The sequence below is a fragment of the Etheostoma cragini genome, chromosome 4 (genome assembly GCF_013103735.1).
Source record: "Etheostoma cragini isolate CJK2018 chromosome 4, CSU_Ecrag_1.0, whole genome shotgun sequence".
Taxonomy (NCBI): domain Eukaryota; kingdom Metazoa; phylum Chordata; class Actinopteri; order Perciformes; family Percidae; genus Etheostoma; species Etheostoma cragini.
Window position 1 is genome coordinate 14648912 of NC_048410.1, and position 21122 is coordinate 14670033.

Sequence of the window (21122 nt, forward strand, 5' to 3'; positions counted from 1 at the left end):
GAAGTCCCTTGAGATTGAAATCTCTTTTTCGAGGGAGACCTGGCCAAGACGGCACAACAGTTACAATACAAACAGAAATACAGCATAGACAAAATCACACATAGAGGAAAGGACAGGTCACATGGGGCAGTTACATTTTTGAATTACATGACATTTTAACATGGCCATAAGTTACATTTACCTCAAGGTAGGGCTGCACAATACATTGTGTTCTATTGTCATCGCGATGCCAATTTGTGCAATAATCACATATTTTCCTTAGAATATAGTAACAACGTAACATGACATTCCGTCTGTAGGCGTTATTTTGTCTGATACACGCCATGCTGTTAACTCTTTGATAAATCAGACAGAGCCCTTGCTGGTAGGCATTTTCTGATTGGTCAGGATTTGACTGTGTGGCACAAGCACAGGTACTGTAGAAGGCTGAGTCAAGAATTGAGTACATTTTTATTTCTATTAATTTATTCTCCTCATATTGTGCAGACCTATATTCGTCAAGGGGACAATTCTTTTAGTGCTAAAATACTACTCTATTTTTAAATTACGTGTCCTAGTGTTTTAAATCTACACTAGAGCCAAAAAGTGCCACCAGCTGGTCTTCATACTGGGAAATGTTCCTCTTCATGATGTCCATACAGGGTCCCAGCAAACGCTCAAAAGCCTGAATGTCAATTACTGACAGAAATAGAAAGTAAATTAAAATGATGCCATCCCACTGCAGGAATCTGTATCCTTGTCTAACAGATGGAGTAATTTCCCAGAAAGTAGTTAAAAAGTCTAAAAACAATATAAATCGGTGCACAAATCCTTTTTCATTAAGATAAATGTTTGGTCATGTACCAGACAGCCTGAAATGAAAGTCTAAATAAATAAAAGTCTTGCCATTATAACATGTTAAAACGGATGTTAAAACTGTTATTTGGAAAATATTGAAATCACGCGGATCAGTCTATATTGTTTATATCACAGTGAAACAGCAGACATCTTACCTAAACATTTGGTTTCTCCGACAGCGTAAACTGATGCTGCACGAGGTTTGTTGGTGACCAGTGCCAGCTCCCCAAAATACTGTCCTCTAGAGCAGCGAGCCACCTCGACCTCTATGTTATCCTGGAGGCCTGCCTTCGTCTGGAACAGACATAAAGGAACCTGTGAGTCCTGCAGTCATTTAGTACATTAACATCACATAATACCATACAATGACACTAAACTCTTCTCTTCACAGCACAATTAATCGCAATTTTATCGAACTTGCAACATGGAGGACTGCAATATCCAAATTGCGTAGGGGGGGTTTAATATCGCAGGTGAAGACCATTTTTTTGTTAGAGGCAAAATATGTGTCAAACTATTCTAAATGAAATGTTGTGGTGCAGCAGGGAAGTCCCGGCCTACAAATCATATCCTACTGAATAAGGAAAACATCTTTGTTTTGTACATATCCTCGTAAAAATCACACTATAATTGTTTTTCTGTTTTTAGGTTTTACTGTTTTTCAATGAAAATGAGATTGATACAAAAATGACCATTCCCTCCAATATTGTAAACTTTGTCCCAACTGCAACATCAGTCAAAATAATTGCAAGTAGACAATTTCCTCATATTTTGCAGCCCTACAATCTACTTAATGGCAAATGCTAGCAATCAACTTTACAGATAAAGAGGGTGAATAGGCAATCATTTTTGAAGAGGCAACTAAATTGATTCTGTTGTAATGTTGGACACACTCACTTTGCTTTTTATCATTATCTTCACCTCTCCTGATTCCACAATGTAGAAACAGTCGGCCTCGTCCCCCTGCATGTCCAAAAAGCATCAGAAACATCACATTTATTAGGTCTAACCTGTTTTTAATTAAAACAAAGGCAGCCACAAATCTCCCAGCACTGTACCTGCATTATTATGCGCTCTCCATCTTTGAACACATGTGCTCCCAAAACATCTACAATCTTCATTCTCTCAGAGAGCTTGTGAAAAGAAAACGAAGCATGATGACAACAAATACAATGCGGACAAACCTGAAGTATAAGGTGACAAAACATCCACCTATTCTACAATTATCTTGTTTGTATAGAGTTTGTGTTTCTAATACAAACCTCAAGAGACTTCAGAAGAGGAACACACTCAATGAAGGCCTCATACACCCTTCTCTTCTTTGCATTATTTCTAACAATTAGTCTGTGAAATGTGGCTCGATCCTGAAAGAGAAATCATCAAAAAAAGCAATTTGTGATGGATTTTATTTTACCTTCAGTTCAGCAGATCATCATCTTTTGTGGGACTCACCAGGCCCCACAGGGCACCTTCCTGTGTTGCAGTGATTGTGGCAGCCCGCGGCGTGTTGTACATGAGAGCCAGCTCACCAAAACTGCCCTTATTGTCATACTTTCCGACGCACACACTCACACCGTCTTTCTGCACAAAAATATCATACACACCTCTGGAGAGGACATAACACAGACAGGGAGCAGAAGTCTTTATAAGAATGACCAAATGTCATCTAGTAATAACATTATAAAAACAATTGTAAAATCCTCACTCACCTCTCTATGACATAGAAATTATCGCCATTGTCTCCTTGGTTTATGATGTGCTCCTGAGGTTTGACCAACACCTCGAACATGCCGTCCAAAACCTCAGAGAACTGCTCCTGGAGGACATAAGGTGAGGAAAATGTGTTTGTGTAGCACCTTCCAAGTGCTTTACAGGAAACAGAAATGCATTAAGATGAGCTATAAATGTTGTTAAAATGTTTAGTGCAATAAAATAAAAGATCAAATGTATCACAACAGAACAGACAGGAGAAGAAAACTTGTGGTGTAGCTACAGTGCAGTGTAAGATATGAATAAACATTCCCCACTTTTATTTAATGAAAAGGCAGAGGTAAACTAAAAAGTCTTCTGCCTTGATCTAAAAAGAGTTGAAACAGTTTGTTCCAGATGCGTGGAGCATAAAACCTGAGCGCTGCTTCTCCATGTTTTAGTTTGGAGACAGTAAGCAGAGCATCAGCAACCGTTCAGTGCTTTTGGAAGCCAGTGTGAAAATCAGAGAATTGGAGTGAGGACACTGGCAGCAGCCAGAATAACCTAAGGTCTGACCTTTTTAAACATTACACTCAAATTAAGGGCCTCTGTGTGTGTGTGCGTACGTGTATGTGAAACGTAAACTTAATTTCAAATATTGTCTAATAAAAAAAAAGTCATCACCATCAAAAGGCCAATCAGTGTTCTACCTGATCCAGGGTTTTAAACAGTAATATGTCTTTGCACGCATCCTGAAGTCTGCGACGCTGCTCGTCCGTTTTGGGATACACAACTCGAGGCTCCGTGTCGTCGTCCTCATCGTCATCAGGGTTGTACGCCTCTGCACAAACTGCAGCGGGACAATCGAATGAAAACTGCAACGTGATCAACGGGGATTAATATTGATCACACATATTGTTCCAGTTACTGACCTGAAACTCTGCGATTGTATTTGCTGGTGGTGGACTCTGGAGAGAGAGAGAGAGAGCGAGAGAGGTGTATATATTAGACTAGATTTCACAAGTCTATTGAAGCATAAAGAAGCTCATCATTCTCTATTGTTACTCTTTTGTGTTTTGATAAGCATGCTGAATTTCTTGAGTCAATGAGTCAATTTGTATCATGAGTTCTGCTAGTTGTTGGTGGAGCGGCCGTTTTCTATCGCCTTTTTGTTCACATGGATGTTGATTGTGATGAACCAATCAATGCTACATTTTTCGGGAGAGAGGAAACATCAGTCCATGTAGTTTCTCCATAACCTTTGTGTGATTTTGACACTATCAAGCTTTAGGGTTATGAAACCTCAACAAAATGGAATTCCTTGAAGTTATCTTTCATCTGGAGACCATAGAGCAGAAAAAAAAACAAGACGATGTAATGATACTCACTAACAGTGTCTTCCTCCTCCTCATCCTCCTCTTCAATATCCTTTTTGGGCTTGTTTGACTTAGTTTCAAAGGTCACTCCTTTACATGCAGGTTTGACGCTGTGTTTCTTGGCTCTTTGGTTGTTTCTTTGGCCCTGCAGTATTTGTGTAAAATGCTGCACCGCGAATTCAACCAAGTTTGGCGGCCTGCGGCGAAGCACCTCCACAGTGTATCCCTGCAGCAGCTCTTTCAAACCAGCTGGTATCTCCACATTACTCATCGTCCAGGTTCAGAGGTCGCGAGTTGGAGTTTGATAGGTCCGATTAACCCTAAATCTAAATATCCAACCTAAGCATCAGCTTGTCCCACAGGTTTGATAAGCATACTTCTGTTCGGACCATCATCATCCCAGGAGCAAACGGACTCCTCCTCCTCTTGTCCCACTCTAACATTTCAGCAGCCTATTGATTTCTTTATTCAGCAGGGCCTGTCGGAAAGTATTGACCAGGACTTTTCACATCAGATATAATTAAAGGCTGCCCGATGGATTACGACACAGAACTTGATGATTAGAGAGAGAGAGAGAGAGAGAGAGAGAGAGAGAGAGAGAGAGAGAGAGAGAGAGAGAGAGAGAGAGAGAGAGAGAGAGAGAGAGAGAGAGAGAGAGAGAGAGAGAGAGAGAGAGAGAGAGAGAGAGAGAGAGAGAGAGAGAGAGAGAGAGAGAAAATCTGGTTCTACTTACAGAGCTTAGTGTATTGTATGATTTCTCATATTATTATCACTCAGTTTATCATTTGTAGCAATTTTTTTTAAATGTATTTTTTTTTAAAGCATGGACAGTCAAAGCTTCTACGATTTATGATATTAAATCCAAATAAAAAGAGAATTTAGAAAAACAGTGCACGACTTATTTCTAAATATGGATTCTGTTTATTTACATGTTGACATTCATATATTGTTCAATCATTCATTATTGATGACTACTCTTATAATTTCACATTAACACAAACAGAAAGTGTAGCTAGCATCGGTGGTCACTGAGTGGAGGGTGACCTCACAGGAAGCAGACAGTTAGAAGGGCATGTATTGCTGAAAGACTGAACACACACAGTACAACATAATGCACCTTTTCCCTGACATGTACACCTGCTTGCAGATAACAAAAGGTAAGGCACACATGTTCACTTCACTCCTTTTCTTATATAAAATTAACACAATTTCAGAAATCAAGTAAAACAAAAAGGAGTGAGAACATTTGACTGTGTGTTTGTGTTTGTGTGTGTGTGTGTGTGTGTACGCGCACACTGGCACCGAGTCATCGCAGCCTCTCTGCTCTGAATCCTACGCAGCGCTGAATGATCCACATTTTCTACAGTACTATAAGGTCTTAAAGATATATAAGCACATTGTTGGAAAAATCTTAAAATCTCTTTGTGATTCTGTGTGTGTGTTTGTGTGTGTGCATGCTGCTAATAACTGCGTTGTGTTAAAAGAGTTCTGTTCCTGGGATTCACATACGAGACAATGCTGAGTCTTCATCACAGGTTGGGTGCTAACCAGTTCAGGAACTTCATTGCGAGCTCAAATCCTAAGAAACAAGCCTGAAAAAACAATGTACACACACAGACAGCTATTTAGCTTGAGTAGCATATTGATGGAATAAATAACAGATAAATAAGAGAACTTTTGTTTGTTTTTGACAAAAATGTACAATATTAATTTATTGTTGTTTTCTTTGGTCTATTAAATGTCAGATAAGAGTTGATTAAGAGATGAGTCAGTTGATTAATTAATCAATTGTTTGAGCTTTACTGTACACTTCTTTTTTTTGTCTTAAGACACAGATCATCCTTTGACCCTGTCACTGCAGATCTGTGTAATGAATGGACTACATCCAATCTAAATCTAATGGGTACATGTTACTTTCCAGTATTTACCATGTCCTACTGCTACTAACTGCATGATTTATTTTCATTGCATGACATAATTACGACCACAGCTTCTTTATCCTTGAACTTCTCAAATTGAACACAACTTGTCCAAATGTACCGTTTAGCTCTCTTGAGCCCTTTACTCAAACAGAAAAATAAGTACAGTAAACTCACCGCGTTTGCAGGGAAAGCTCTAAGCATGACAGCATTGAAGCCTTTATACAGAGAGCCCACGCCCTCCTCTCTGACCAGCTCCCGCAGAACGTCCCGAAAACCGTTGGGATATTTTCCTTCAGGAGCTGTGGGACAGCCACAAAGAAGAAGTAATCTTCAGCAATATGGACAAAGTGAAGACATTTTTCTTGAAGTAGTAAGTAACTAGACTCGTTTAATTCTTAGAGGTGTCTCATAACTCATCAAGAGGCTTCTTTGGTTCTCCTGATAGATACATTTCTAGGAATATTCTACCTCTCAATTAAACCCAATTTGAACTGACAAAGTACTTCTAGATATCATACTACCTGGATGATGGAGACTCACCATAGGCACTAAACACACAACGTTTTATTGGCTTTGTCAGTATTCTACGTTTAGGTAAGTCCTTTTTAGTAATAGTAAAAGCAGCACATGTTTGACTTAATATACAGTATATACATACGTATGTATATACTGTATGTATATATACATACTGTATTATACATACTGAAACTTTTATTTTAGCCTTAACAAAGTGTTGAATCTACAAACAAACCTGTTTGGAAACGAGACTTGAGTACGTCGGCTGGAATTGCGACTGCCCAGTTAAAGATCCCGGCCATCCCCCCAGCAAACAGCACACTGGGAATGCTGAGATCGTTATGGCTGCAGGGAGAAACCAACAGGCTCAGGTAGTCCGATGTCTTTTGTTCAATCAAACAGACAGTTGTAAATAGTAGGACAAATATTCACCTTTTTCCTGCTGGCGTTAGGAGGTTCTTCAACCACTCGTAGGAGGTGAAGTACATCCCACTTGCTGGAACATCTGAGTGACAAAACAAAAAAGAGGGACACACCTTAACCTCCATTACATACGAAATGCAGTTACATTGAATTGATCAATAATTACATAGATACATGTGAATGTTGCTATGTAAACATACAGTACTTTCCATCTTCTGCCAGAACATAGGAGTGGTTTGAAATGAATTAAGTCAACTAAGATGCTGTGATTGTTATTACTGTTCACCATTACAACTCCTTAATTATGTCCGACTATGGACAAGTACCTCATAGAACCCCACTTAAAAAAAATCCAAACTATCCCTTAAACAGCAAGTTGTGACTTCTGGTCTCAGGTTTAGGATCTTTCAGAGTAAAGCAGCACCTCTCATGAGAGTCAGGGCGGTGCCTTTGTAGATTCCTCTGATCCCAAACTCTCTGTACAGCTGTTTGACACAGTCCATAGGGCCAGCATACTTCACCTCCCCTCCTGCTGCCTGGATCTGCACACAAAGAAACACACACACACTATTTTATACTCACTGTCATTTCATTTTGCCATGTTAACCCTTGTATGGTATTCAGGTCAAATTGACCCATTTCAAATTTTTTACAAGAAGAAAATCCATGGCCTTGCCTTATTTTCTATGATAAACATATAATCCTGACTCAATTCAGAAAATTATTCTGGATATCACTACTTATGTTTTTTTCCCATATAGGATTTTTAACATGAATTATAACCTTATGACAAAAAAACGAACCAGACTTTTAATTTCTAGTTCTAATTAATTAATTAACTAATCCATTTCTAGCTTTAATTGCTAATTTTTGTTCTAGTAGAGACTGATGGCATTCCCTAAACATATATGTTATCTAAATTGTTTGAAATTGAGATAAAGCCAATATTTGTTAATAGATTATGAAGTAAAGTTTTATTTCAGAAGTATTTTTAAAACCCCAAATAAGTCCTGGGTCAATTTGACCCTAGGGATACGAGAGGGTCCCGGAAGTGTGAAGACAATACAAGGGTTGAAGCTACTATTATTCAGTCCTGAGGAAACAGTGAGTGGATCCTGTATTTCTGGACAAACACATGACCTCTGACCTGCAGGAGGCATTTAATTCGCTCTCCAGGAGCCATGATGACCGTGGTGAACACACCAGACAACATCCCTGCAGCAAACAGCTGCGGATACCTGCGGCAGATAATGTACGTACATATTAGCATTTGAAACAGTTGAATAAACAGTACAACCACTTATGTCAAAGCAATCACCTACGTAAGAATATCATCAGGGGTTCTCTGCTGTAGTTTCTTTCCCAGTCCAAATCCAAAGAAACACACAGCAAACATGGGTGTGACACCGATGATGGGGGCCGCCATGCCTCTGTAGAGCCCTTTAACACCCTGTGAGGGAGGAAGATGACAAGGAAACATCAGCATGAGCGAAAAATGACATTTTTAACAATATTTTATTTCATATATCCCAGAAATTAAGGCAGCAGGCATCCTCACCTCTTTGGCTAAGGTCTTTTTACAACAATCAATGGTCCCAGCATAAAGGAGGCTCTCTCCAGGTTTGGGTTTGGGCTGAGTCTGTAGACGCACCTGAGAGAGAAAGGACGACGCACACAAAAGATCAAGCATCACAGTGGCAGCAGTTTGGACCTCACAATGAAAGCCAGGTCCATAAAGAAATGGTGACCTCAACCCCATCTGACACCTTTCGGATGAGTGACTGTAAATAACTCTAATAATAGAATGAAAAAAAGTCCTTCTTGTGAAGGGCTCATTACATTGGTGGGATATGGTCTCAAAAAAATTCAATTAAAAAATTAAAATTTCAAAATTCAGTTTTATAGTATATATATATTTGTTGTGAGACCATATGCCACTCATGCATTGGGCCATTTACTAGATGGAATAGCAAGCACAGTACATCTGATGTATATAGAGAGCACCTGTATGTGATTACCACAAATACCCAGCAGAGCTTCTACTCCATCGTCTCAACGTTTAAAGCGTAAATGCTGGACTGAATTTATCTGGTGGCCAGAAACTCAACTCCAAATCAATGCCAATCTTGCTCTGTGTTTGCTGGATGAGTTAATAGGCGACTGGGGTTTGTAAGGGGCTACACTATGTGTGTTTACTGCTTGTTACGATTGTGAGAAATGCAAAGGACACAAAAACATGACAACATTTTGTATTTTTTATTACCTCAAATACATATTTGGCATTTATGAACTTCAATGTTTCCGGTATGTACAGTATGCACCAACACCAATACATCTACCATAAGATATTATTGGCCAATTGGCTGATTGATTAGTGTAGCTCTATTAAAGAGTTTTGAACTAATTACTGTAGGTCTATTACTATAATTATGGATGGCAATATTCCTGCATGAAGGTGAGATCTCTGTGTTTGCAAAAGGCCAGCAGTGAGTGGAAGCATGCGCCAGAGTGAATGTGGGTCAAAGGTAACGTTACAGACGTTATTAGCCTAAGCTTACTCTGAGCTCTAATACTCACCTTAATAGTGTCGAGTGGATGTCCAGCGAAGACGAGACAAATGCCACCAAATCCTCCGGCGAAGAAGTTCTTCAGCGGACTGATCTGCTGCTGCTGTTTGGACATTTTTACTTTCGGCTCTGTTGGGAGAAAAAACACAACAGACTGAATGAAACCGACACCGGAAATGAAATCAAGCACACTGAGAAATTAAAGAAGACAATAAATAACGTAACCTGTAATCGACGGTGTTTCTGTGAGGTAGATATTTCTGTGAGGTGTGTTTGTGTGCTGCTATCACCGTTGACTGTTAGACCCATAGGTATTTACAACCTTTCACCCACTTATTCAACCGGTCGGGGTTGACTGCGACACAGGCGTACCCTGGTACGTCTCCGTTTGGCTTCCGGGGGGAAACTCTAAACTTCTGTTTGAAAATTGATTTAAAAAAAAAATTAAAATAAATAAATAAATAAAGTTTACAGATGCAGATATATAGACCTACATAAATAACATAATATAATATGTAAATTATATGTAAATCTAAAATCAACAATATTGATGTTTGTTTACAAAATAGAGCTAGTAAATTCTCGGTTTATGTAAAAATGTAATTCCATAGATCAGTTATTACTATATTATTTTTGTGTATCCATTGCTGTATATTTAGATGAAGAAGAAGCGGAAAAAGAGGGTGTAGGTTTGTTATATAATATGACGTTTGCAATACAATTAACAATCTTTACATACAGATAAAATAAAGATACTGAAGATAAAATGAGTCCATTACACAAAAAACACCATGTCTGTTATTTATCAAGCTTGTGCAGATTGTGTACATCTTTAAATTCTCCAGTCAGCGCTCAGTTTATGTCTCGAAGCTCTGTTTTCATTCTTTTGTGATGAATCATTTTCAATATTACAATATTAATGTACACTATTTTTCACACAAGTGTATATCCAGCATTTCATTAATACAACAAATTACTTTATATACTGTATATAAACCAAATTAAACATGAAACAAAGACGTAAACATAAGCACAAGACAGGAAAGAGTGAAGGGGAAGGAAGGAAACAGAGAATGGGTAAAATAGAGGACCACAAATACATTTTTGTTCCGTTTACTATGTTTAACTTTAGACTTGCTGAACATGCTCAGCTGCTTTGGACTGGTGCCAACAGTCCCACTTAAAAACAAATAGCCTACTGTTTACATGTGGACCAAGGTGGGACCTACAACATGATTCCAAAAGTATTGTATTATTTTGTAAACTTGTACTGTCACACAATCAACAAAAAACAAACGGGCCGCTTCCACTGTTAAAATATAGCTTTATTAGTTTTATTATAACACAGTCGTAGCATTTTTGCAGACAATGTTAATCATGGAAAAAAGAGATGCTCACTTCTCTCTCACGCACGGTAAACAGACAAACTAACACGTTTCCAGACAGGGTAGCCATGACAGGGACAAAAACAGATATGTTAAAGTGTAAGATGGGAGAAGATCAATCACTGCATCATGGGGAAGAAACAAGGAAAGGTACATGTTGCTTTTAAAGTATTAAAACCATTAGGAGACAAAAGAAATGCCCTGTATTTTCTCGCCATTGTCTTGATTTTCAGTAGGAGCATCAGATAACAACTGGACATCAACAACACTGACTAATGTGTTATCTTGAGTCATAACTGCAGAACATGTTTTTCCCCTCCAGAAAGCCACAGCTCACAACAGCCAAGACTTATTATATTACAGCAATATTACAAGTTGCTATATAAAGCCTTACTGCAGCACAGTTAGTTTGAATGTGAATTCAGCATACAGACATCAATCTGTAAACAGTCAATGACTTCTGAAGCTAGAGGAGCTTTGCATATTTAAGTCACACCAAAAATCTTGAAGTGTTTGAAAAGCAGTAAAGAGATAGAAGTACCAGGCTGAGAAAACTGCAGACGGCGTCACAGGAGAGACTCAATATGTAGCAGCAGGTTACTCAGCGAAAAACTTAGTAATGATAACACGAGTCAGAGTGTGCTTTTTTCTCACTAGAATAAACAACTTGTTTTTCTCATTCTACTTGACATGAATTCTAATTTTAATGAACGAAAGGGTGAATGAATGAGGAAATCAGCTTATTTATCAGTTTGAGTATTATACTCTGTTAAGAAAATAATGCTGCAGTAACACACAGTAGTTTGGTCCCACTACAAGGGAAGCACATAGAATATTCTCACAACAGTTCAAATAATGGCATGTTTATCTTCAACATGACATAAAAATCTGCCTTTTTCATAATTGTTTGTTAAATTTGTTCTGAAATCATTTTGGTTAAACATATTTTGGTTAGAGTAAGGATTAGTCATGGTTGCTGTTACATTTGATTGACAATACTATGAGAATATACAGTTAATTCTTATTTTTCAAGAAATTATTATAAGGAATTCACTGTAAAACCTCCAATGTTTGGCCTATATTTTGGCTTGGAGAGTTGATCAGTTGGTTCTCCTATAAACCTCATAGGTTTTTTGTGCATTTGTCATTTAGAGAAAAAAAGCCTCACTCCTTTTTCAAATAAAATTCATTTAAGAAGGGAGAAGTTGTGATGCTGCATGCTGCATGCAGCACGATGCAGCTGTGGACTACAAGTACAAAAAAACATTGGCAAAACTGATTCACTTCTCTTAGCACATGCTGGCACAGAATACGGGGCGTCCCATCAAACATCAGTTCTTCTTATTTCAAACTTTATTGTACCTCCCTGCAGTAGACAGGACAGACTGATATGACAGATACTGATATGGTTAGTGCTGGTTCTGACAGATCTGTGGGAACTCCTTGTAGATCTGCTGCACGATTAGCTTATCCATCTGTTTCACTGTAGCGCTTCCTTCATCCTCTCCTGGATCTTCCTCCTCCCTGAGAATCCTATGCAGCACCCCCTGCAGGTCCAACAGGCGGTGCTGGTGCTCAAGGTAGTCCGTTGAGCGTATTATGGAGTGCATGAGGGAGAGATACTCCATCCTCAGCTTCACAAAAAGCAAGAAAGGAGATTTTAATCAGACATGGTAACAAGCTGTCGATTTAGCAGGTATCATTAAATAAATAGTTGCACATTTTAGGAAAAAAAACAGCTATACACTTTCTTGCCGAGAGTCAGAAGATTGGTACCTCTCTCAGAGAGAGTGGTATCAATCTTCTCATCTTACCCTCAAGAAAACAAAATGAAAAACAGTGTTTCCCAAAATGTGAAACTTTTCCTTAAAAGCCTGAGAATAATCTGTAGCTGTTCGGTGTGTCCAGGTCTAACCTTGTCTCCAGGGGAAAGGTCAGATATTTGTCGAACGGCGATGTCAATCATCACCATCATGTCAGTGCGGTAGAAGATGTCGGCGGTCTCTCGGCTGGCGAAAACATCCTGCAGAAACTTGAGCACTGAGTGCGGTGCAGGCGGGGCATGTTTGAACATACACACAGGGTCGTCTGGAGAGGACGGGGCAAAGAGTGAGTGGTGTCGTCGGTAGACAGAAAGATAAGATGCAAAATGAAAAATGTGACATGTGGTATTTTACCGCCTCTGTTCAGAATCAGCAGCATTTTCTCTGACAGGATCTTGACATTTTTCTTTTTCAGCTCCTGCATGATCACATTGCTGCCGGGTGCTGGGTGACACAGACAAGACACAAAAAAGTATTTATAGTAAAACAATAAAAGCTCTTTTGTAAGTCAGCTGAGCCAGAAAACAAATAAACTAACAGCTTAGAAGGCTGTTATGCATGGTTGCCCGGATAGCTCAGTTAGTAGAGCATGCGCCCATATGTAGCGGGCCAGGGTTTGACTCCAACCTCACCAGTCATTCCCCCCTCTCTCTCCCCTTTCATGTCTTCAGGTGTCCTATCAATAAATGCCTTAAAATGTCCCCAAAACAATCAAAACTTTTTAAAATAAAAAGTCTGTTGTGCATTACTGCTCCTATAGACCTTTTTTAGGCACACACCTTCCCATTTCTTTACTTGACTTTGGCTTATTATGTCAGTTGTTTATTATTACATTTTGTATTGTTATGTACTCGTTATGTACCTTTTAACTCTGTAATGTTGTTTATCTGTATTGAGGCAGATCTTAAACCCTCTGCCTTGACTGGAAAGCGACATTTAAATGTATCATAGCAGGGAAAGCACAGGTGTTACTTATAACATTTATGCTGGCTCTGCTACATTTAAGTTTTCCTGTAAGTAAAACCCCAACAATGGGACGCTGGAATTGATAAACATAATTAGAATGCAGCCATCATTATTTGTTATTATTTCCAGCTATGAGAAGGCTCCACGGGGGCTTTTCTCACCTGTGAGGTGCAGGTTGAAGGCCAGCAGGAGGTTCAGGAAGATGTCAGGCAGCTGCTCTGTGGGATCAGACGGAAGCCCGTCCTCCACCACACCGAGCAGAAACTGAACAAAGTCAGCATTCAAGTGTTCTGAAAGCATGGAGGGTAAGGATTATATTATCCCTTTAATACACATATTAATGCATGCATAAAGTTCAACACTTTGGCTGGTTTAACTTCAAATTGTGTCGCATCAAACTTTAAAACCATCTTAAAATTATTATTAAAACTCCCTCTTTAAATATTAGTTTAGTTTTACTCTAAATCTAGATTCATTTTAATTTTGTTGCACCAAAATGTTACAACCCGAATTTTATCTGTTATAAACCGTGCTGCGGAGGAGGGTCCGGCTATTCCACACAGAATTCTGGGATGGGAGAAATCGTGCATATTATTAATATTATTATTAGAATTGGCATTTCTTTAAACCAATCACAATCGTCATGCACTAAAGTTTGCATGGAGCCGCTGCAAAATAGCCTCTGTAAGGAAACTGTTTTGGTGGTTTGTGTACGTTCAGTTGTTTTAGTCGTGCAAGAGAAAAATCACGATTGGACAGCTAGCGGTCTCAATTTACCTTGCAGAGATCTGAGGAGTAATTAACTATAGTGCTCATAAATCAAGTTTAAAATTCCAACCATAGTGCTCATAAATCAAGTTTAAAATTCCAACACCAAGAAAGCGGATGGAAACAGACATCGGTGAAAAGACGTGCATCCGGACAAATTTGCTGCGACACCGGAGAAATCCCGGAAGTGGAACATCTTGGATATACACTAAGTTTAAACTTACATTTGACATTTTAAGATTTATTGAGCAAAACAATAAAGTTAGGAGACAGACTTAACCTAATTTAGTTGTGTGATGATTTTGAATTACTCTCCAGATACCGGCTCAGCAAGGAAACTGTTAAAGAGCTAAACAGGAAGATTGGACTAACTGTCCAACAAAGCCGTGAAAGAACTGCAGCTGTAACATCACCAATGCCTAAACTTCTGGTGGCCCTAAGATTGTATGCCACCGGATTATTGCCAGCTATTATTTATATTGCTCCATTAGCCAACACATTTTTAGGAGAAATTTTAGCTTCTCTGCCAACACTACATAACGTTCAGCTAACTGACTTTTTGGATAGCCTGCAAACAACCTAATGAGCAGCCAACTATAGCCTACTTACTAGGTCAGACAGCACATTAGACTCTATCCAATTTCATAAGTTTACATAAATAAACTTGGATTTACTAAACAGAGATTCGGTTTGCATTGTTTAACAGAGCTCTGCTCATGGTTTTAAATCTTGATTCACTCAATTTAAACCTGGATTTGCTAAACTGATTAGACTTGATCTTAGATTAAAAATAGATCTTTAAATTTATCCTTGTTGATGCAACCTAGCCAATGTATTTTGTCACTGTTTTGGAAGAAGCAACATTGCACACCAATGATATGCAGAGGTAAAATATACATAATGTATTTTATATGCCACTGAAAAAATAACACAGCAGTACTATGTATACCATACCGTAGTGATGATATGGCACCTGCTCGCCCATCGAGAAGATCATAGTAAGTACCAAAGCTGTGTAACACATCTTCTGGTGCTCTGAGTGAAGAAGAAAAACGTGTAATTGTGCTCAATATTAAGCTTGGAGAGTACTAAAGATGACCGAGAGGACAGTGAGACAGTAAGCATTCTCACCTTGTGTGTCAGTCTGTAAGTCCCTGGCCAGCTCCATCGGGAGGATGGAGTTGAGGAGGGTGGAGATGAGAGAAGCGTCCAAGCTGCACATCGCCCCAAACACTTTGAGCAGCAGCAGCCGCAAAGACACACGATGCTCCTGCATGGTTACATGATGGCAACAATGAGCCAACACCAAACAAATGTACACTGAACATCCCCAACATTGTCACTTGAACACATTACACAACCCCCCAGGCAGGTCGCCAAGGCTAAAATCTAATTCACTAATTGGTACAGGAAGATGTTCACTTGCATATGTAATCAAGGACAAATATGAACGGAGTAGTAATGTTGAAGATACAGGTGCTTGGCTCCAACGACAAAAGAAAAAAATAAGTCTACCATCTTTGAGTTATATTCTTAAATAAACAGACTGTATTAAGATGATGATAATAATAAAGAAGAATACACTTTTAATAGCCATAAGAAAAAAATAGACAACATTATCTATACAGGACTATTGCTTTTTTCTTGAATACAGTTTAGTTTTAAATTCAGTGTGTGTCAGAATACAATGGTAATGTCTTACCATCTGATAATATGAAACCAGGGACAGCACGTTCTCATAGTGGTTGGCCTTGCACATCCTCTTACACACCTCTGGATCTGCATCAGTCTGAAAATACACCATATTTTTAGTTGTAACAGCAATGACATAATAACATTAGTTGTGGTCCCTGGACACACCAGAGCAGGATTACGGAGCCCATTTACCACTAATCTGGACCTCCCATCCCTGAGGTTCAGGACAAACTGCCACCAGAGTATATTTGGCAGCCTGAAGAGTTTACAGATTCAGTCCCTAACCACACTGTGGATTTGTAAAAGTTGCCTGAGCCGGTCTGATCCCATCAAACATGTCTGGTATTTACAGCCTGCCAGCTGGACGGGTCCTGTGGTCACATCCCAGATTCGCCCAAAGAGTTTTCATTTCAAACAAATAATTATGAAGATGAAACAGTGATATCAACTTGGAAACTCTTGTCCTGTAATGGGTGTTGAATTAGTGGCTTCCTATTTTTCCAGCTCTTACTGAAAATTTGCATTTAAATATGTTACATTACACTGTGCATATTAATACATAATGACTCATGTTTGATCACATGTGTTCTTGTGTGTTTATACGCAGATTTTTCCTTGATATTATTAACATTTGGTGAAGTCTATTTTGCTGTTCCTGTGATATTATCAAGCTTTTTAGATATTTAATGCTTTTACTGTGTAGCATTTTACAACTTTTGCTTTGAAACAAGTATTTATGACTGACAGACATTAATATCTGTGAAATCCACTTTACACTTTAAAAACAGACATGATGCAGACTGTTGTGAATCATTACAGGAGGTCAACAGCTCCCTGTATCCTACCAGTATCTTCAGCAGCTCCTCAAGGTAGCAGGCGATGAGAGAATGGTCCTCGTGAAGCGCCCAGCTACGCTGCTGAGAGTCGTCCCGGTGACGGGCGAGGTCGCTGAAGATCACCTCCAGCCTCTGTTCATCGTGACACACCTGACCCTGCGGCAGCGCTGCACTCAAATCCTACAGAGACAGAACACAATACGACACACCTATTTGTGCTAAAACTTGAAATACCAGTACAGAGGAATATTGTATACTCTCTGACGTAGAAAGAAACTTAAGGTGGGTAATCATTTTCTGCAGGTGTGTCACTATGAACACCTAAACTGCGATTTTATACATTCATCATATAAAACCATTAAGTATTAAAAAGTCATCCGAGCTACAACCCTCAATTTGGTTTTGTTTGAAACTCTTTTTGTTATACTGTTTTGTTAAGCTCTAGTTGAGTGTTTCCTATCTAAACACTGAAGAGACCCCTAATAGACCACAGAGTATTTCAGGCTTTATAATGAGATAAGTGGGGTCGGACTGTGCACATGTGTCACCATGCAACTACAGGTTGCAGCCAAAAGCTTTGAGTATTTGCTGTTTGACATTGCATGACACACAACCCACTATTAAACACCTTACACCCACCGGATGAAACAGAAATGTCTGCCAGGAAAGAAGTTCCCTTCAAGCTTGGTCAAGCTTGCGTTTAAAAACAGGAAATGAGTAAGTGATACTGTGAGTACTGTACCCTGTGTCTCAAAACGACTCTAAGAAATGCCAGCTAAATGCAGACTGAGCCGTCACTTTAAACAACACCAGTTTTCTCCTTTAAGCTGGCAGGGCTCCAGGGTGCTGAATACACACGATGTAAGGAAACAAAACTGACCTTCCTCTCCACCAGCGAGAGGAGAACTAGTTCCAAATCAGAGGAGGCTTGAGGTAGTGCCGTCTGCAGATGGCCAACCACCACGCCAACAGCGACCCGCGACAGCTCGTAACTCAAGCCTGTGTTCTTCCGTACCAGCTCAATCAGTTCACCCCCAATAGTCATGGGAACTGGCTCAGGGGTAGTGGGGCTGCCAGGAGGGCTTTCAGCAATAGACGGGGGGGCAACAGGCCATTCATTTTCTGGCTGCTCCTCCACAGTGGGCTGTGAAGGAGGAGGCTGTGGAGCCGGGCTCTTCTTTGCAGGAGCCGGCTGAGGAGCAGAGTCAGAGGGGAGCACGTCTGGAGGCAGTGCAGTGATCTTCACACGGGAAGGCACAGGAGGAGGGGGGGTGCTGGAAACACTTGGCAAACTGACATCAGAGGAGACCAGTGAGTGGGAGGAGCCAGACTCTAAAGAGGTGGTGCTGATCGAGAGTGTGAGAGCAGGGGACGGAGGAAGAGAGGACACTCTGGAGGGGACCTCGGGCTCAGCTGGGGGACAGAGAGAGAGAGAGAGAGAGAGAGAGAGAGAGAGAGAGAGAGAGGTCTAGTTACATAGAGGAGAGGGAACAGGAAGGCCCTGACTAAGAATAGAGTGTGTTTGTGAAGTATGGAGCTGCAGCAGGTAGCAGCAGCTGAATACAGCAGCAAAAACGCTGCGCTGTAATCCGCGAGACTGTAATAAACGTGTAAGGGATGTGGTGAATACTAAATAGAAACAAGTGTCTGAAGCGCTGCTCTCTGAATTCTCACCTGGACGCTGGCTGTTTCGCTGTTTCTCAGGGGGAGGTGGGGTGACCGGAGCAGCACGTCTAGGTTGAGGGGGCACCTGCAGGAGGGGAAATTGATTAAATACAGGGTCATTTGAGGGCATATTATGTGTGTGTGTTGTTCCATACCACAGAAAATGAGCATATTAAATTGTCTCTATTCCTTGGTGATGTCAGGATGGTTTCATATCTGTCATGCTCTATTTTATAACAACACGTTATAATCCAAAAGACAGGCTGTGTTTTTGACCTATACATGGATGGAAGCTTTTCTAATGAACTGAATTCAGTGTTACAGTAGCACCAATAGTAAGAAGACAGTAACGGAGCACTGCAACAGGCAGCATGCACACTCTTCACTTTAGATGCATCAGAATCTGAATCAGAATCAGCTTTATAACAACATAATGCACAGGACAACACACAGTACATGTGGTCACATGAAGGGATGTTTTGTGGTGATGAGGGAGGGTGGAAAAAACAAAAGAAGTTACCAATCCCTGGTTGCAAAGATTTGTGTGCTAGGATATTAATTTAGATTAGCAGTATTTAGTTGGCAGCCTTGAGCATGTTCACAAACTCCCCATTATTGAGTCACAATTGCAAACAAATGTATTTATTTTTTTAGCACTTTTCAATGTTTGAAGTGTCTTACAGGATGAAGGGGATAGGTAAACAGATATAGAAAAGATAGAGATGACAATATACAGTATATGCTTACTTTTTTCTAAGAATGAATATATAGCCTCTGCAAATATTTGAATCTTGCATATTTTAAGCTAATTTGTGGTTTCAAATAAAACATTTAAATGTGTACTGTATGAGTGTGTTACCTGATAAAAGCCCTGTTCTGCCTGTATATTGTCCACACTTCCTGATAGCGGCACGCTGCCCTGTCGTCCGTAGTCTCGGTTAAGGCCGTTGGGTGGAGTAGGAGTTTGACTGATAGATATTTCGCTGCTGGAAGATGGGAGGCCTTGTTTGTGACCAGAGGACGACGAGGAACTTCGTCGTGCAAGCGTCTCCTTTCTGTGATGGATCAACTTTCTGCAACAGAAGAGAATAATGATTTATATACAGAACATGCCTGAATCAATATATTATCTCATAATGTGGACTCACTGGAGAACATCTCTCTGTTCCAGATTGTATTTGCCTCCATTTTTTAAGGCCACATTGTGGATTCCTTCGATTGCTCTGTCAATAGACTGCAACACATCATCCTGCTCTGGAGCCTGCCAGAGAAAGAAAGAGAAAAATGGGGACAAGTTAAATATTCATTGACATGAGCATTAAACCTAAAACAAAATGGAACAGACTTGTGGCTCGGGGACATGTGTGACTCTAGGCGGAAACAAACTAGGGCGGTTATCTAACAAAAAGTGTCTAAAAGTGTTTAACCAGTGCCACACGTATGCTCAGTGAGGCCTCACATTCAGCCTCATTAAACTTCCACAGTCAATGTAATTTACAACAGGAGAGAGCATTCCTATTTCGCCATTGTGTGAGCCTGGGATTTCAGAAAATACATGCTTTGACTAGTTCACTGTGAGTCTGAATCCTTGGAAAAAGGAGTCTCCAGTCATGATTGCAGAGCACATGTGGGTGTGTCTGAGAGACCAGCTCTGTGGAAAGGTGTAGCAACTTGTTAAACAATAACAAGAATCGTTGAGAATAATTCCTTATCATAAAAAAGCGGTATAGTCGCAGGAGCAGATGAGATTAATTTGAGCAGAGACAATGGCTTTGTGTCTTGCTATTCTTCAGTCCTCAGATCTGTCCTGTTTCATATCATCTCATCCTCTCAAATCCCATCATTTCCCAACGTTACATCTCTGTCGCAGTGAGCAGCTGCAGTGCAGCAGGCTATACATAATGCAATATGCAACCTTTCCAAAAATGTATGGTTTCTTCTGCAAGCTTGCATTTTGATCAGCAGGGAGCTTCAAGATGGCTTGCACGGCATGCCATAGTACATGAGATCTGTCCCTCTCGATCCCTTAACGTTACTACGCATTAACTATATCTCACTTCACCACATGATGCGACATCAGCTTGTAACGTTATTCATTGAGACAAAAAGAGAACTAACACTCAGGTCGGACATTGGTGTTTACCTGTATTTTTTCGATGTATGACGATGGGATGTAGCCGGTTTCCCCTGAGCTGCAGCGGGACCCCAGCCACCAGTGTTTGTTGCTCCTCTCCAGGATTAGGAAGCCTTCTCCGGCCGCGAAGTGCAGCGAGTTGGGCTCCGAGGATCGGAAGGCGTACAGAGACCGGTACATGCTTTAATAACACTTTAACACGCCAAAATGACCCGAAAACAGCTAGAGAATCGATGTCGGAATACAAGGAGTCTCCGTTATCTACTCTGCTGGAGGTGATTTAAAGAGTCTATGAAGGCATGGCCCCGGTGCATCGACGCTGTCTATTTACAATGTAGCTCGGATCATCTGACCTGTGTCTGCTGCCAGTAAACACCGCAGGGGGCGCTGTTACTCCGTGAACACGCCCCCCAGGCATTGTAATCAAAGACAGAGCCCGTTGATCCTGAAACTAATGTGCTCGTCACTGTGCAGTCGCATCACCATATTTCATTATTCATATTACTGAATGTGTGAAAAA

The 21122-nt window shown here is 40.2% G+C and overlaps 2 protein-coding genes across 3 annotated transcripts; both read right to left on the reverse strand.

Annotated features, from left to right (window-relative positions):
• Positions 1-266: 266 nt before the first annotated feature.
• On the reverse strand, positions 267-9717 carry LOC117943415 (cAMP-dependent protein kinase type II-alpha regulatory subunit-like). Its single transcript, XM_034869529.1, has 20 exons — positions 9556-9717; positions 9341-9459; positions 8322-8414; positions 8086-8213; positions 7911-8001; positions 7188-7305; positions 6773-6845; positions 6576-6685; positions 5999-6123; positions 5436-5494; positions 3915-4180; positions 3459-3494; positions 3237-3376; positions 2547-2653; positions 2290-2443; positions 2100-2201; positions 1896-1970; positions 1735-1800; positions 993-1131; positions 267-678 (listed from the first exon to the last, which is right to left on the reverse strand). The coding sequence occupies exons 2-20, from the start codon at positions 9443-9445 to the stop codon at positions 554-556; spliced, it is 2112 nt and encodes a 703-aa protein (XP_034725420.1). The 5' UTR covers positions 9446-9459; positions 9556-9717; the 3' UTR covers positions 267-553.
• On the reverse strand, positions 2951-20966 carry LOC117943247 (NCK-interacting protein with SH3 domain-like). 2 transcript variants are annotated; one of them, XM_034869249.1, is made up of 14 exons: positions 20612-20782; positions 19617-19729; positions 19328-19541; positions 18478-18553; positions 17684-18216; positions 16813-16983; positions 15975-16061; positions 15404-15542; positions 15227-15307; positions 13666-13794; positions 12893-12982; positions 12631-12803; positions 12117-12349; positions 2951-2961 (listed from the first exon to the last, which is right to left on the reverse strand). In XM_034869249.1, the coding sequence occupies exons 1-13, from the start codon at positions 20780-20782 to the stop codon at positions 12125-12127; spliced, it is 2202 nt and encodes a 733-aa protein (XP_034725140.1). In that variant the 3' UTR covers positions 2951-2961; positions 12117-12124. The 2 variants fall into 2 exon arrangements, with proteins under 2 accessions (XP_034725140.1, XP_034725138.1); XM_034869247.1 differs by lacking the exon at positions 2951-2961 and having other exon boundaries at positions 11471-12349; positions 20612-20966.
• Positions 20967-21122: the final 156 nt, after the last annotated feature.

Excerpts from the sequence above, each read along its gene's own strand:
- LOC117943415 (XM_034869529.1), bottom strand. The coding sequence starts at position 9,445 with ATGTCCAAACAGCAGCAGCAGATCAGTCCGCTGAAGAACTTCTTCGCC. Across the intron at positions 8,002-8,085 it reads ACCCCTGATGATATTCTTAC|GTATCCGCAGCTGTTTGCTG; the intron begins GTAGGTGATTGC and ends TATCTGCCGCAG. Across the intron at positions 1,801-1,895 it reads GAGAGCGCATAATAATGCAG|GGGGACGAGGCCGACTGTTT; the intron begins GTACAGTGCTGG and ends TTGGACATGCAG.
- LOC117943247 (XM_034869249.1), bottom strand. The coding sequence starts at position 20,782 with ATGTACCGGTCTCTGTACGCCTTCCGATCCTCGGAGCCCAACTCGCTG. Across the intron at positions 12,983-13,665 it reads CTTCAACCTGCACCTCACAG|CACCCGGCAGCAATGTGATC; the intron begins GTGAGAAAAGCC and ends TGTGTCACCCAG. Across the intron at positions 12,804-12,892 it reads GCTGATTCTGAACAGAGGCG|ACGACCCTGTGTGTATGTTC; the intron begins GTAAAATACCAC and ends CGTCCTCTCCAG.